Source organism: Chelmon rostratus, chromosome 4, assembly GCF_017976325.1.
Source record: "Chelmon rostratus isolate fCheRos1 chromosome 4, fCheRos1.pri, whole genome shotgun sequence".
NCBI classification, from domain to species: domain Eukaryota; kingdom Metazoa; phylum Chordata; class Actinopteri; order Chaetodontiformes; family Chaetodontidae; genus Chelmon; species Chelmon rostratus.
Genome location: NC_055661.1, coordinates 22,111,488 through 22,125,534, shown reverse-complemented (window position 1 = coordinate 22,125,534; position 14,047 = coordinate 22,111,488). Strand labels below are relative to the sequence as shown.

The 14,047-nt window shown below is 40.2% G+C and overlaps 3 protein-coding genes across 4 annotated transcripts; 2 read left to right on the top strand and 1 right to left on the bottom strand.

Annotated features, from left to right (window-relative positions):
• Positions 1-274: 274 nt before the first annotated feature.
• Positions 275-5,112, top strand: LOC121605737 (spindlin-1-like). 2 transcript variants are annotated; one of them, XM_041935788.1, is made up of 5 exons: positions 275-559; positions 1,305-1,343; positions 1,777-2,024; positions 2,129-2,362; positions 3,313-5,112. In XM_041935788.1, exons 2-5 carry the CDS (start codon positions 1,324-1,326, stop codon positions 3,516-3,518), a joined length of 708 nt encoding a protein of 235 aa, XP_041791722.1. In that variant the 5' UTR covers positions 275-559; positions 1,305-1,323; the 3' UTR covers positions 3,519-5,112. The 2 variants fall into 2 exon arrangements, with proteins under 2 accessions (XP_041791722.1, XP_041791720.1); XM_041935786.1 differs by having other exon boundaries at positions 1,302-1,343.
• A 313-nt stretch (positions 5,113-5,425) lies between these two features.
• Positions 5,426-7,762, bottom strand: micos13 (mitochondrial contact site and cristae organizing system subunit 13). The gene is made up of 4 exons (XM_041935789.1): positions 7,625-7,762; positions 7,032-7,188; positions 6,205-6,262; positions 5,426-5,940 (listed from the first exon to the last, which is right to left on the bottom strand). The coding sequence occupies exons 1-4, from the start codon at positions 7,651-7,653 to the stop codon at positions 5,843-5,845; spliced, it is 342 nt and encodes a 113-aa protein (XP_041791723.1). The 5' UTR covers positions 7,654-7,762; the 3' UTR covers positions 5,426-5,842.
• A 324-nt stretch (positions 7,763-8,086) lies between these two features.
• On the top strand, positions 8,087-13,708 carry hsd11b1la (hydroxysteroid (11-beta) dehydrogenase 1-like a). The gene is made up of 6 exons (XM_041935509.1): positions 8,087-8,242; positions 10,279-10,409; positions 10,595-10,798; positions 10,898-10,991; positions 11,529-11,694; positions 11,839-13,708. The coding sequence occupies exons 1-6, from the start codon at positions 8,158-8,160 to the stop codon at positions 12,020-12,022; spliced, it is 864 nt and encodes a 287-aa protein (XP_041791443.1). The 5' UTR covers positions 8,087-8,157; the 3' UTR covers positions 12,023-13,708.
• Positions 13,709-14,047: the final 339 nt, after the last annotated feature.

The following is a 14,047-nucleotide window of genomic DNA, read 5'->3' as shown; positions in this document are numbered from 1 at the left end:
GTGACACTTCTTGTTGTCATCATAGGCCTAACTGAGATAATTACTTGTTAAAGAAAGAGTGAACTTGGGAATATAAAAACGACTTTACTTGAGATGTTAAAATTGCTCCATAACTTTGACACTTCTCTTTTGTTGTCTGCCCCTTTAAGTCAAATTTTAGTCAGCTTTTGCGTCACAGAAAAACTGACCTCACTGCATTTGCGCGGTGGCCGGTTGTGTTGGTATTTTTCCTTGTCGATCATGCGCACTAATACCTTAATTACGCTATTTCCGACAAACCTCGAACGCAGCATGCAGCACTGTCTACAACACCTGTTTAACTCCGGTCGTTAAAAGTCCGTATCATTGTCGTCGATACATCAATTCCCACTATCCATTGCGCGCGTGTTCGTGTCATTCTCTGCGGTCATGGTAACCGAGGGCTCGCTGGGAAATAGAGTCGTCTCTCCGCATCTCCCATTTTCCACAGGTTTCGCGAGATTTACACAGGCGGGTTGGAGTGTGGCAACATTTCTCTGCCAGACGAACTGAACACTAGTGATATGAAATCTGCGTAAAGGTAATGAAAATGTGTTCCGAGGGAGAATAAGGCTGTTAACACCCAGTTGTTGCCGGTGTTTGTTACCGGCCACCAGGGACACCGAAGAGCGGATGTAGCTAGCCGCCTCCACTTCTCTTACAGTAACGTTAACATCTGCATTGAGGTAGAGCTAGGACAGACGAGTGTTACTGGTAACCTACACTGTGTGGTGTGTTGGATTTAGTCCAGGACAGGTGGTATACGGCATGATTTATCGCGTAGTTAATCGTGCTCACCCATACTATTTTTTACGTTTCTTGCTAATACACAAGTTATTTGCTCTAAAATGTAACCGGCTAACGTTACATACTGTAATTCGTCAGATACAGTGAAATGGCTGACGTATTCTCTTGGAAGTTGTGTCAGACATATTTTGTATTGCCTATTTAATCATTCACCTCGGCGAGACTTGTGCAGTCCGCTAACTAAATATGACAAGCTACACAGTCTCCCCTCAGTAGAAAACAGTGACCTCCATGGTTGTGCAGTTAAAGTAAAATACCCAGGAAGTTATTCCATCATGCTAATCTATTGGCTGCTGGAGTTGTCAGTCTCCGCTGAGCAGGCTGCAGCCTGTCACAGGTCTCCACAGACAGCCCAGCCTCTCAGCTGAAGTGGAGGCCTTCCTCATGCTGTATAGTGGACACAACATGTGAAGTTTGCCAGCTGTTTTATTCACTCACATAATAACTGAACATTGCCCTGTTTTTCTCTTAATCAGTAGCCTTTGAATTTCTGGAGGCATGTCCAAGAAAAGGGGCAGGTATGTAGAAACAAAGCTACTGCATACGCAATCACGATGATGCCATTAATGTTGGTTTTAGAATATAATGCAACAGGAAAACATGCACGAACATGTGGTTTAGCCAGGTATAAAGTTCAGGAATGATCCAGTAGTTCATATGAGACTTATTGCTATAATAAGTGACAAAAAGTCATACTGCATCCTGATTTAAATAATCAGCTGCATAAAAAAATTGCAAAATAAGTTTTGATGTTGGTAATGTTGCAAATAGACCTCAATATGAAAGTTTATATGGAATGACCTCAGTTTAAGCTACAGTAGCTTTCCAGAAGGCATGTCCAGGTTACATAGCGTGATGCCATAAAACCTTTTTTGTATGTGTAAGGTGCACAATTTGCTTTAAACCTTAACCGCAGACACGCAGACCTGCATATTACTCCTATTTTACCAGAAAGCGGAGTAGCGGGGAGCTGAGTGACATGTTGACCCCGGATCCCAACAGCATTCTGGGAGTCCGCATTCAGCATAACTGGCGCGAGAAGGGCAACCAGAGCAAATGGAAGGGAACAGTGCTCGACAGGCTTAGTGTGAACCCTTCTCTCTTCATGGTGAAGTATGACGGCTTTGACTGCGTCTACGGCATCGAGCTGTTCAAGGACGAGAGAGTGTCGAACCTACAAGTCCTGTCGGAAAAAGTTGGTGAGTTAGTCGGCCTCTCTCTTAATCTGCGCTGGCTAGTTTGCAAGTGTTGGGTTGACGTGTTTCTCACTTTCTTATTTCCTTTTGTGGCTGTGCCTCCACAGTTAACAACAAGATCAAGATACCACCAGGGGCGGAGGAGCTGGTGGGCAAAGCTGTGGAGCATCTGTTCGAAAAAGAAGATGGAGAGAAGAACGAGTGGAGAGGCATGGTCCTCTCCAGAGCTCCAATCATGACCAACTGGTATTATATCACTTATGAAAAGGACCCCGTTCTTTATATGTACCAGCTATGGGATGACTACGCTGATGGAGATCTCAGGATTCTGCCTGAAGCAGGTACCGGTCATTTGGATATAACAAAGGCAGATTGATACTTCACAAAGTCTTATTAAGTCTTTGATAATCTTGTCCTAAGGGTTTATAGATAGAATCAAGTCCAGCCACAGTGTGACGTGCATCGTTTTTTCACTTACACTCGCTTAATCTGGCATGGATAGCATGTGAGCTCACCAGCAATTACAGTGGTCATGGAAATCTGTTTTATCACACATCTTTATGAGGGAGTTCGATTCCCAGGAGCAAACAGGCAAAATTACATATTTTGAGTAAGCGCTTCTTGCAGCCATGGACACAGACCCTCTTGACATATGCTGTAAAGAGTAAGGGTTTTCCACCAAAGTATTTGGGGTCGGATCATTAAAGAGATTATGAGAGCCAAGACTCTAGTCAGTGTTTTCATCAAACAACTGTGTCTGGAGCTGTTGCAGTGGTGATGGGTATGTTTAAATATGCTCCAATTGCTGCTTCTAATTTGAGAATATTACAGTTATTTGGCACACAAAAATATTCACAGCAACTCCTAATTGAGTCTAATTCACAGTGAGAAATCTTCTATCAGAATACTGAGGCATTATGACTATAAAACCCTATAATTTGTTATTTCAGTCTGTTAAAGCTTTGTGTAATAGATCATTTTCAATTTACAGATGAAGATCTTAACTAAATCATGATTAAAAATGTATATACAGGATTCTTAGACCTGTCTAGAAAGCATTGAAAAGCCTGGTTTTCAGGATTTTTTTTTTCATTTCTATGTCTGTAAATGTAATTGTTGAGATAGATTTAAAGAATAAGACAAAACCTGTGTTTTTAATGCTCCGGATGCACATTTCAGAAACCAAATCAGACATTATTTCATACCCACTTTGATATTTGATGAGTTACACAAAAGCAAATTTCAAACCAACTCATCTGTAACAGTAATGTTGTAATGTTTCACTTCTCAGAAAACAAGCACCTGTTGCCTGCAGACAGGAAGCCAGGAGAAGAGACGGAGAGTCTGGTGGGGAAACAAGTGGAGTATGTTACTGACAAGGGTGTGAAGAGAACGGGCCTGGTCATCTACCAGGTCCCTGCCAAGCCCTCTGTCTACTATATCAAATATGATGATGACTTTCATATCCATGTCTATGACCTGGTCAAAACCACCTAGAGATAGTGGACACTTTATCTCACTCCCCAGCCTCCGTCCATCTGCTTCTGTTCCACTCATTGTTATAATCTTGTTCTTCAAAGCCATGGCAAGGTTGAATAGTTGATACGCTTCATTTTTCGGAAGAAAGTGCAATCTGTTTTTCATATGCACAGCAAAACTGTAGCACCGCTATGCTTGGCTATTCTGAGGAGAGGGAGTCGACTTGTTTTAATGTTGCTGCTGTACTTTATACTTTAAGTTTGGACAGTCCAAGATTGCACTGCCCAACAGCTGCAACGTGCGGTTGGTAATGAATTTGCATTGTTGTCCCTGAGATAGTCGCTGATCTGACTTTAAAGTAATTATCTTTATTAAATCCCAGTGTGTAATAAGAAAGCTGCACTTCTTTGGCTCATCTAAATAGCTAATAAGAATGATATACAGGTTATATTTGGGACAGATGTCTTCCACTGAGGCATTTATTGAATGAAATGGGCAGATAAATCATGTACTGTACTTATCTGCCCATATTATTTAATAATTTAGTGTGAGGACTGGAAGGGATGAATGAAAGCAGCATTATCAAATCACCTGAATGGAGCACTTATATTTTCAAACGCCTTTTAGATGAATTATGCTCATGTGTGAATCAACTCCAGCACCTTTGCACCATGTTTAGTATTGTATCAGATCATTTGTAATGGTGATGAGGATGCAGTTTGCTAAATTCTCATTTCAATTTGATCCCACACAAATCATAAAGTGCCTTCTGGCTTGTCATTCTGCAATATTGTACATATTCTATCTCCGACTGTCTACGACACTGACAGCTTGAGGAAAGTTTTGCAGCCATCAGTTCTTATTAGTGCTGTGTTTTGCTCATAATGCGGTATGACCATGTTCTTAAAATATAACCCATCTTCCTTGGTTGTGTAATCTCACTGTGGATATTGTGGGGAGCACTTTATTGTATGAAGTTCGTGTTTAGTTTATGGTACGCTACATACCATAGTTTCCCCAAATTGCTTTTTCCTTGAGAGCAAATGTGGCAAAATAAATGCTTTATATCACACGCATGTATAAAAAAAGAAGAAAAAAATTGTTGCAATCCAGATGACAGTATTTAATATGTACAACTTGTGTAAAACGCCTTGTAATGTTGCCTGTTGTGATTACTCTCATTTATACAAATATCTCATCAAAACACCAGCTTTTAGTGAAAAGGTCATTATTAAACATGAATTATAAACTGAATATTTAACAGGTATAATCAACCGGCAAACCAGTTTGTTGACAGTAACTAACTCTCGGTCTAGTCTTTATAACTTTGTCTTGCAGACATGACATGTATGCTTGCAATATGGTATTGGTATTTATTTCATCCCACCTTTGTCACTATGTCCTAGTTGCTGAATTGGTCTTGGCGTCCTTCAAATCATTCATTGTATCTCTCAGTAAACTAGTCAATGAGTAAATATACTATTACTGTTATTTTTGGCTGTCAGAACTCTGCATGCATCATCTGATGAGTGTGTGGAGATTTTCAAACCTTATTTTGACTGTAGAGAAGTGACTGTGGGGCAGAATTGGTACGGTTTGTTTAACCCACATTTAAAAAAAAAAAAAAAAAAAAAAAAAAAAAAAAAAAGCTCAACACTACGTCACCGGTGGTGGGGCTGTGGAGTGTTTCCATGTTGTGTAAAGTGGATTTACAAATGGCTGTGTGCGCTCTTCTTCATGCTTTCAGTCACCTCCTCCTGCTCTGAAGTTGTAGCAGCATCAACAGGCCATTGGTGTCATTATTATTCCATCATGAGTAATAAAGATTTTTGCACATTTGTTTGGTCTTGTTCTTTGAACACACTGCCATGATCCACATGCAGTATATACAGTATTCTTCACAGTAAATCAAACACAAGACTGGATGTGTTTTAAGATCGGTGTATTATTTAGTCACAAATTGTGAAACTGCATATATACAACACACATTCTCTTCATAACATTTGGGTGGTTTGAGAACAAAGGGGAGTCAAATATTGCATATTAGAGAGAGTTGAGCTAAATTTTGGTGGTATACACAAAATGAAAGAACAACTTTTAAAATACATTTTGTTTCTTTGCATTATGTACAACTCCCAACCAATGCCACTACCATTTACAGAACCACAGTACCCATTCATGAGACTAAACTCCTTGCGGCCAAATGTCACAACTTTTTTTCACCTTGCAGCTTTCTTTCGTGTTGGGTGTTTCTTCTTTCTTGTGAGGGGCTACAACTTTTGAAGAATAATGTCATTTCTCAAGTGCAAAACTCCAAAAGATAAATACGTTCCTGTTCCTGTTCACTTGGTGAGGTCTTTCAGGTACTGCACACCCTGATTTGAGTACTCATTTGCTTTTGTTGGAGCCTCCGAAAGAGACGAAATCGTCCACCGCACTCCTGCAATAAAATAAGATCAATGGTTTGGGTGTGACGCTCCAAAAATATGTACAAAGCATTTAAGGTGCTACCCAATTGAAATATACTGATCTCAGAGTCTCAATGGTGATGCTAAAATTGAATACTAGCCCCAGTGGAATGCTAAAAAAATCACTGCTAATAAAAAAATCACTGCACTTGTTGACCACAATTTCGAGGTGGACACAGTCAAAAAGACAAACTAAAAAATTACAAAAAGGACCAAGCTTTTCATTCGGTTCTTACCAGAGTTCCACGCCTGAACAGGGGAGAATTCAATGGTAGGCAGGGTAGGAAGCTGAGCCTGAAGAGGGTTGGGGGTGGGGGGATCCGTTAGAAACAGCATAGTACAATGCTTTGTAGTTACACACTATATTGAATTTATATGAAATCGTGTAATACTTTAATCCAGCAAGAAGAGATGATGCATGAAATGGGAAAGATATCATTTTGGCTGATCATGCTTCACTTGTGACACTAAAATAACACATGCAGATAAATTGATTAAGGGTTGATCGTGTGATGGTTCAATGAGAAGAGAAAATAGTCATATTACTCCAGAGTTAGACCAGAATAGAGATATGAAATACATAATGAAATATCATTGGGATATTTCCCTGACAGAATATACTGACACCTGGTTAATGACTTCTTAAGGTTAACTAAAATGTTGACTGTTTATTGTCATTTTTGAAAATGACATGCATCTCCAGTAAACCCAAGCCACGTACTTATCGTCACATTGAAAAAAATAATGTGTATTTTTGGTGTAATCTACCATGGAGAAACAGAGAATGAGTATAATGTTGTTTTTTTACTGGCTCTACAGTGAATACAGTATTTCCATCTTGTAAAGGTGTCGTAAAATCCCATGAGGAACAGACCATGAGATCGAGAAAACTTGCATGAAATTCAATCAATTCATTTATTTATTATATGAATAATCAAAAGCACTGTCAGGGGTGTCCACTGACCTATTTGCCTACTTAAGGCACATTTGCACAATGTACAACACGAGTGAGTGTTATGCTTAAGCACTACAATTTACTTGAGCATTATTATCTTATTTGTACCTCCAGGCCAAAGTACTTCATCCATTCCTCAACGGCGGGCGGTATTGCAGCCTTAGCCTTCCCCAGGGCCTCTGAGCCCTGCTCACTGCTTCCCAACAGACCAGAGTCACAGGCAACGTAGAGAGCTCCTCCTGCAATGGTCACCTTGGTGGCCAGTCTGACAATGAAAAAAGAGAGGCAGTCAGGCAATAAACCGGGATTACCCACCCTTGTATCCACAATTGAAAACACGATTACATTTTAGGTACATCACTTACGAGTGCCCTTTGATGAGAAGTAATTACCAATGAAATTAGCTAGAAACTTAAGTTAAAGCAATAGCTAACGTTAGCGAACGAAGGCAAATCGTGGGCCGTTAGGCCAACGTCCAAATCCCGTGAATGTAGAACACAACACTTTTACTGCTGAGTTGGTGAGCAAACCAACTATATAAACCACTAAGTAAAGAGGTTGAAAATGACAGCTGGAAAGCTCTCGCAGAGACTGACTATTATGCTAACATCGCAACAGTTAGCTAACTGGCTAATCAGGCAGCTCGTACCTACAGCAGCATTAATTGAAGGGTAAACACGAGTGAAATTAAAAATACTGACTTCACTATGGGCAAAATCCTTGCCGCCATGGTCCACAACGGTGTAGTTCCCTTTTATGAACTGCTATTCCAAGTACAACAAGAATGAGTTGGTACAGACGTTACCAAGATAGCTCCACTGAAGGACAACCCTGCTTGAAAACTGTACACAAGGGTTGTATCAATAAAGTTGCCCTTTCAAAAGCTAGCGGTAGCGTCATTTAGGAATATCAGATTCGATATTTTTGTCTTTTTTAAATATATATATTTATACAATTTTGATCACATTTTTAAAAACAGCCATTTTAAACTAGGCGTTTTTGAATATTAATGATATATTTTTTTTATTTCTATCTGAGAAGCAGGTCAGGCCTGATGGAAGTTCAATGAACCTCTTTTCCGATTGACATGCCCCTTTCATACATGACATGAGTAAAAGAGAGGAGGGATCACAGTAGGTTTCCTCATATTTCCCGTGAGAGCCGCTTCTGGAACCTGCTGCTGCGGGAATCTGCGCTCACTCCGCAACGCTGATTTAACTGACAAGTTTGCAAAATGGGAACTTTCGCTAAAATCTTTGCAGCGAGTGTATGTGTTGCTTTCCTTGCTGTCAAGTGGACTCGACCCAGTTTTGACGCAGGTAAGAGAGACGCAACTGCAAGATTACAGATTTCTATAGCTGTTAATATCCGACGAATGATTTTTTGTGTTTGGTGACACAGTAGCAGCAAACATGCAGGTGTGACAATGTGATGACAGGTGGTTATGTCCTGGTGGAATGTAACTAAGTACATTATCACAAGTACTTAAGTACAAATTTTAGGTACTTTACCTGAATATTTCCAATTTATACAACTTCTACTCCACTACATCTCAGAGGCAAATATTGTACTTTTTACTCCACTGCATTTGTCTGACAGCTTTAGTTACTACTTTTCTTATTACATTTTTTCTTAACCTTCCTGTCCAATGAAAAGCGTGTGTCTGCATGTGTGCTGATTTTGAATGTTTGTGGTAAACTGAAGTATTTATGGATTGAGAAAATCCTCCTACAAATATGTCGTCACAAAGCTGAAAATCAAGTCAGTCAGGAAAATCCAATCCTGAGCCTTATTGTCTGAGCAGACCACATGTGACAAGCTAAGAGACTCATTTGAAGTCACATCACAAAATGCAAAGTCATCAAAACTAGAATAAATTTCTCACATTTTTTTATGTTTGACTTTCCTCCCATATCTTTCTATTATTGAACTTGAAGCTATTGGCTGCAAAAAGGGCTATGAATCTGCTACATGTCACTCAAGGTCATCTACAGGTAAATCTGACAGTGTGACAAGGGATGCCTTAACATGACACAGAGATGGGACAAAGCACAAGAAACTGTCCTGAATCTCTTTATGATATTTGGCAAACAATTATATTTATACAGACGTTTCTCCTTTCTCAGTTCGTTCAGTTTTATATGATCATTAAGCCTGTCTGCAGCCAATTGATTCAATCACACAATAATTTGGGATGGCTCGTTTGAGAGAGAAATTCAGTAAGGATATGATGACCAAACAGTTACAAACCTTCACTGTTCATTTTGTTGAGATAGATTATCTAAATAGGTTCAGAACACTTTATCTTGTCCGGATAAGCAGCCATGAGGGCCACGGGCTATGTGCAGACACCTCACCTCAGTGCTGATGCCCTGAGGATGCATACCAGGGATGTTCTGCTGCAGAGCCCTCCTGTCCTGTCCTGTTTCCGACTTGCTAAAATGTAATTAGTCTTTAATGTCAGTTTTTATATATTCCCTCTACAGGCTTATCAAGGTCCACACTTTAATGTGGCCCATGTGAACTCATCATGTGACTGTTTGGTTGATGAGATGCTGTACATGCTCACTGGTCTGCGTTCTACAAAATATCTGTGTATACTGATACTAAAAGTTCAGTGTTCCCCTGGGGAGATTTAGGAAAGGATTCGCAAGCTGACTAATTGTTGATAATCTGACATGCTTTCTGCTTGTGACTGAGGTCTTACCAGAGAGAGAAGACAGCATTTATCCTTGTTGTGAGGAGGCAGTGTGCAGCTGAGTTTCCATAAGTAATGAAATGATATGGTTTGAGTCAATGGGGTGGTGTTAATGACCTTGAACATCCCCGTGTACGGTTTTCAACAACTGCAACATTATACCACCTTCTGAAATGCTACTACCACTGCTGATACTACATCTTATAGAAGATACTATATTGACATTTTGTATGGCTGCATTTTACAAATGGAAAATGAAACTTTGACTTGTTTCAGATGCACTTTGCATCTTTAGACATACCATACAAAGGTTTGTTATCCTGCAAGTGCAGTTTTGCCCGTACATGTGGAGATAACAGGAGGAGAATGAGTGGTTAGGCACTGAAAGGAGTGATTGTCGCACTGGATGATGACCATTTTAACGCCCTTTGCAAAGAGGGGACAGAGTATTGTTGGTATCTGTTCCTCCTCCCTCCACCTCAGGGTCAGAGGTTTCGTTCACTTTGAGTCTAAAGGGCACAAAGCCAAGTGACGAAATTTCAACAACACATGGAGGACTTTGGTTTAGTTTATCTTTTTACTGCAAAGACTTTGGTTCAGCATTTATCAACATGCAATGGGGATTTATTGTTTCTGTGTGTCTCATGTTTTTCTCAGAGTCTCTCAGGGGTGCCAGGGTTGTGGTGACTGGGGCCAGTACAGGTATTGGTGAACAAATGGCATATCACTATGCCCGCTTCGGAGCCCAGGTAGTAATTACAGCCAGGAGAGAGAAAGTGTTGCAGGAGGTCAGTGAGCTTGACAACATATATGTGGTTATAACCGAATGTAATTTCGTTGCACTTGTGTAATGACAATAAAAGCTTCTGATTCTGATATAAAGAGGCCTGATGCTCAAACCTGTGTTTTCTGTACTACTTCCAGAGACTCCATTTGGACAGTTAACACATTATTTCTCATCTTTGCTCTACAGGTGGCCCAGAAGTGCCTGAGTTTGGGAGCCCAGAAAGCTCTCTACATAGCAGCGGACATGGCCAGTGAGTCAGACCCAGACAAGGTGGTAGATTTTGCTCTGGAAAAGCTCGGAGGGCTGGATTACCTGATACTCAACCACATTGGCCCGAGCCCCTTCACCTTGTGGACGGGAGACGTGGAGCACATCAAGTGGCTGATGAAGGTAGCGCTGCATTTTGATGGTCTATCTGCACATTAAATGAGGGGGGAGGTACTGACCTGTGTGCGTGTGTGTGTGTGTGTGTGTGCATGCTTTTCAAAGGTCAATTTTTTCAGCTATGTTCAGATGGCTTGGAAAGCTATGGCCTCCCTTGAGCAAAGCAAAGGATCTCTGGTGGTTGTTTCATCACTTTTAGGTAGATTTGCATCATTATTTTCATATACATATACATACAATATTACTTGCCAACATTTTCACCCCTCAATTACAAATAATATATAGATAGGCCTCATTATTTTTATTTATCAGTGGAAAAAAGAAATAGATGATGATAATCTTGTTGTAGTTGTCCTTCATGAAATCAAAGAATGCTTGGTTATTTTGAAAACATGATTAAAGTGGACTGTTTTAAAGTCTCTTTTGGAGCTTTCCATCATTTCACATGATCTTCATCAGTTTTTTTTTCTGAGCCCTTTAAGGATTGGATTTTTTTTTAAACTAGTCCTTATATTGTTCCAAAATAAATTGGTTGAACTCTTGAAGGTGTAATGTAAAACTCCACCTGCTGAAGAAGATCATGTGATATCATTGAAAGCTCCAGAACAGCTGCCTAACGGACAAGGCAAGCTCAAACTTCTGGGTACAAAAGCTTTGTAAATGAGGCAAAAAAACAAAACAAAACACCGCAATGAGCTCATAATTGTGTTGAATAACTCTCATTGATGCGTCACAGGTAAAATGCCCAGTCCCTTCGTGGCACCGTACACCTCAACAAAATTTGCCTTGAACGGTTTCTTTGGAACCCTTCAGCATGAGCTGGCTATGAAAAAGAGCAACGTGTCCATCTCTATATGTACACTGGGACTCATTGACACTGAATCGGCTATGGAGAAAGTCAGGTTAGTCAAGAATACAGTGAGCATTCGCCAAACTCAAAATGCAAAGTGTCTTACAGCAGATATTGATCTGCTGCAGCGTATTCTGCATAATTTTTTACCACTGCTATCCACAGCGGCTAAGAGCAGTATGTTTCTGCATCCTAGGGGTGTCACTGATATACCAGCCTACCCGGCCACAGATGCAGCCTTGAACATCATCATCACGGGAGCTACAAGGGAGCCAGAGCTCTTCTACCCTTGGTTCACCCACACTCTGAATCTCATCAAAGACTGGTTCCCTCCCATCACAAACTATATCATTCAGAACTCCTACAATTACATCCCATGAAAAATATTCATCCGAAGTATAATCATGCAGGTTCAATACATATATATAAAATATATAATTTGGTTTAGACCTTGACATGATATGTGTCATGTAGTGATATGATATGATATGCTGTGGATATTGATAACTGATATGTTCCACTACTCAAATGTAGCCTTAATATTCTAGTACACCCAGATGTTTTGCCCTGATCTTTAACTTTCCAGTTGGAAAATTGTTTTTCTTTTAACAGCCAAATGGATCAGGTTACTATTTATAAGAGACTGGACCTTGTCCTCCTTTTCTCATCTTGCTTTTGGGAGAGGTCCAGTTCTAAAAAGTCCACAGGGGAGAAAAGCTTATGGCTTGGGTTTGTTTCATTTTGGCTTACCTCAAAGAGATTAAAAAGGGGTTAGTTCCTATCTGCACAGTACAGCCAGCAGTCAACTGCCATTAGGTGCATAAAAATAAAATAAAATAAAAATCAGATCAGTGGTGGTTGGAACATCAACCTTCTACAGTTATGTGGTAAAAATGAGAGGCTTGGCAAAAGAAGAAAACGAATAAAATGACATTCAGGTATAAATTGCTCGTAATACGTCTCTTGTTGAGGTGTTTTGAGGGTGTTTGTGCTCTTATTTGTATAGTTGAGAAGCGACAGGAAAGAAGGAGAGACAAAGGTTACCTGGCTGGAATGAAACATCAAACATTGCATGCAGTGATCAGAGTCTAAACCCAGTGAATCAAGACAACACTGACCGCTTTCAAATTCCAGACTTACTGTTTACAATTACCTTTTAATTCATTTTCTTTAAAATGAAACTCATTTGTTAGATTGTTTTATTGCTTGTGGTTTTCCCTGTCCCTGCCTTTTGGTATGAAATATGCTTTTTGCATTTGCAAAACATCCAGTCATACACACTTAAAAGCATGAAGTACATGTGAAAGCAACATACCTGTTGGGAAAACAAAGCATTAATCTGAATGAACTAGTACTTTGAATGTCCACATGAGGGCAGTAGTGCCAAAGTAGTGAAGTGAGGTCACCTAATTGTACCCGCAGCAGTCAGTGAACTGCATCCTCTGTGGACAAACAATCCTTCCTAGAGCATCATGCATTTAATGGTTATGTAGCAATTTGGTTTGAAATGTTTTCTTCTTAAATACTAAAGTCTGTGGTTTGAAAAAGAACCAGGTCCTGTTTGTTCACTGAATCTTCTGACTTTTTTAAAGCCTGCATCACCATCTCAATCCTCTCCCTCCCTGTTCCTGTTCCTGTCTTCACTGTTCTCCACCCCTGGATTCCTCTCCATCTCCATTCTTCTCTATTTCCCTTAGTTTCTTCTTTCCAAAGCTGGCCACAGTAGGCGTTGCAGACTTCCTACAGAGCAGGACTTTCTCAGTGGGTTTCTTTGTGCCTTTGTTCATCATCCCCCAAAAGCACCACAGGCTTCCTGTGAAGCTGTTGGCTCAATCCGTCCTGGTGGTCTTTTCTTTATTGTAATACACCCCAGACTAGAGGGTGTACCCTGCAGTGGTTTTCTACTGTATACCCAGAGTGAGTTGTCAATGTAACAAACGATTGCTTTGCTAAAAAAGTTAAAGCTGAGAGACAAAAAGAAAAGCACTTTCTCCAGGATGCATATAAGTTAATCTGCCAGATCAGGAAGAAGACGTCTTGAATCTGTAATTAAAAAATTTGCACAATTCTCCTACACATTGCTGGTTTCTTGTACTCTTTGGATCGATATGACTGATGGGGAGACATCATTGGAATACATGTTCTCTTTGTCCTGATCTTGATACTCAAATCACTTGACATGATTTGAGAGCATTGTGAAGATGGTATAATCTCCCTGCAGAGGACGTGGAAAGAAAAAAAAACTCTCTCCCTTCCTCTCGCTCCTTCTGTCTCTTTCTCTGTCACACACACACACACACAAACATGGGGGGGCCTCCCGGGGATGAGAGCAGCCATGGCCTGTGAGAACAGCCAGAAACACCTGCAACAGATTAGTGCTCCTAATGCTAGGTAATAAATCCTCT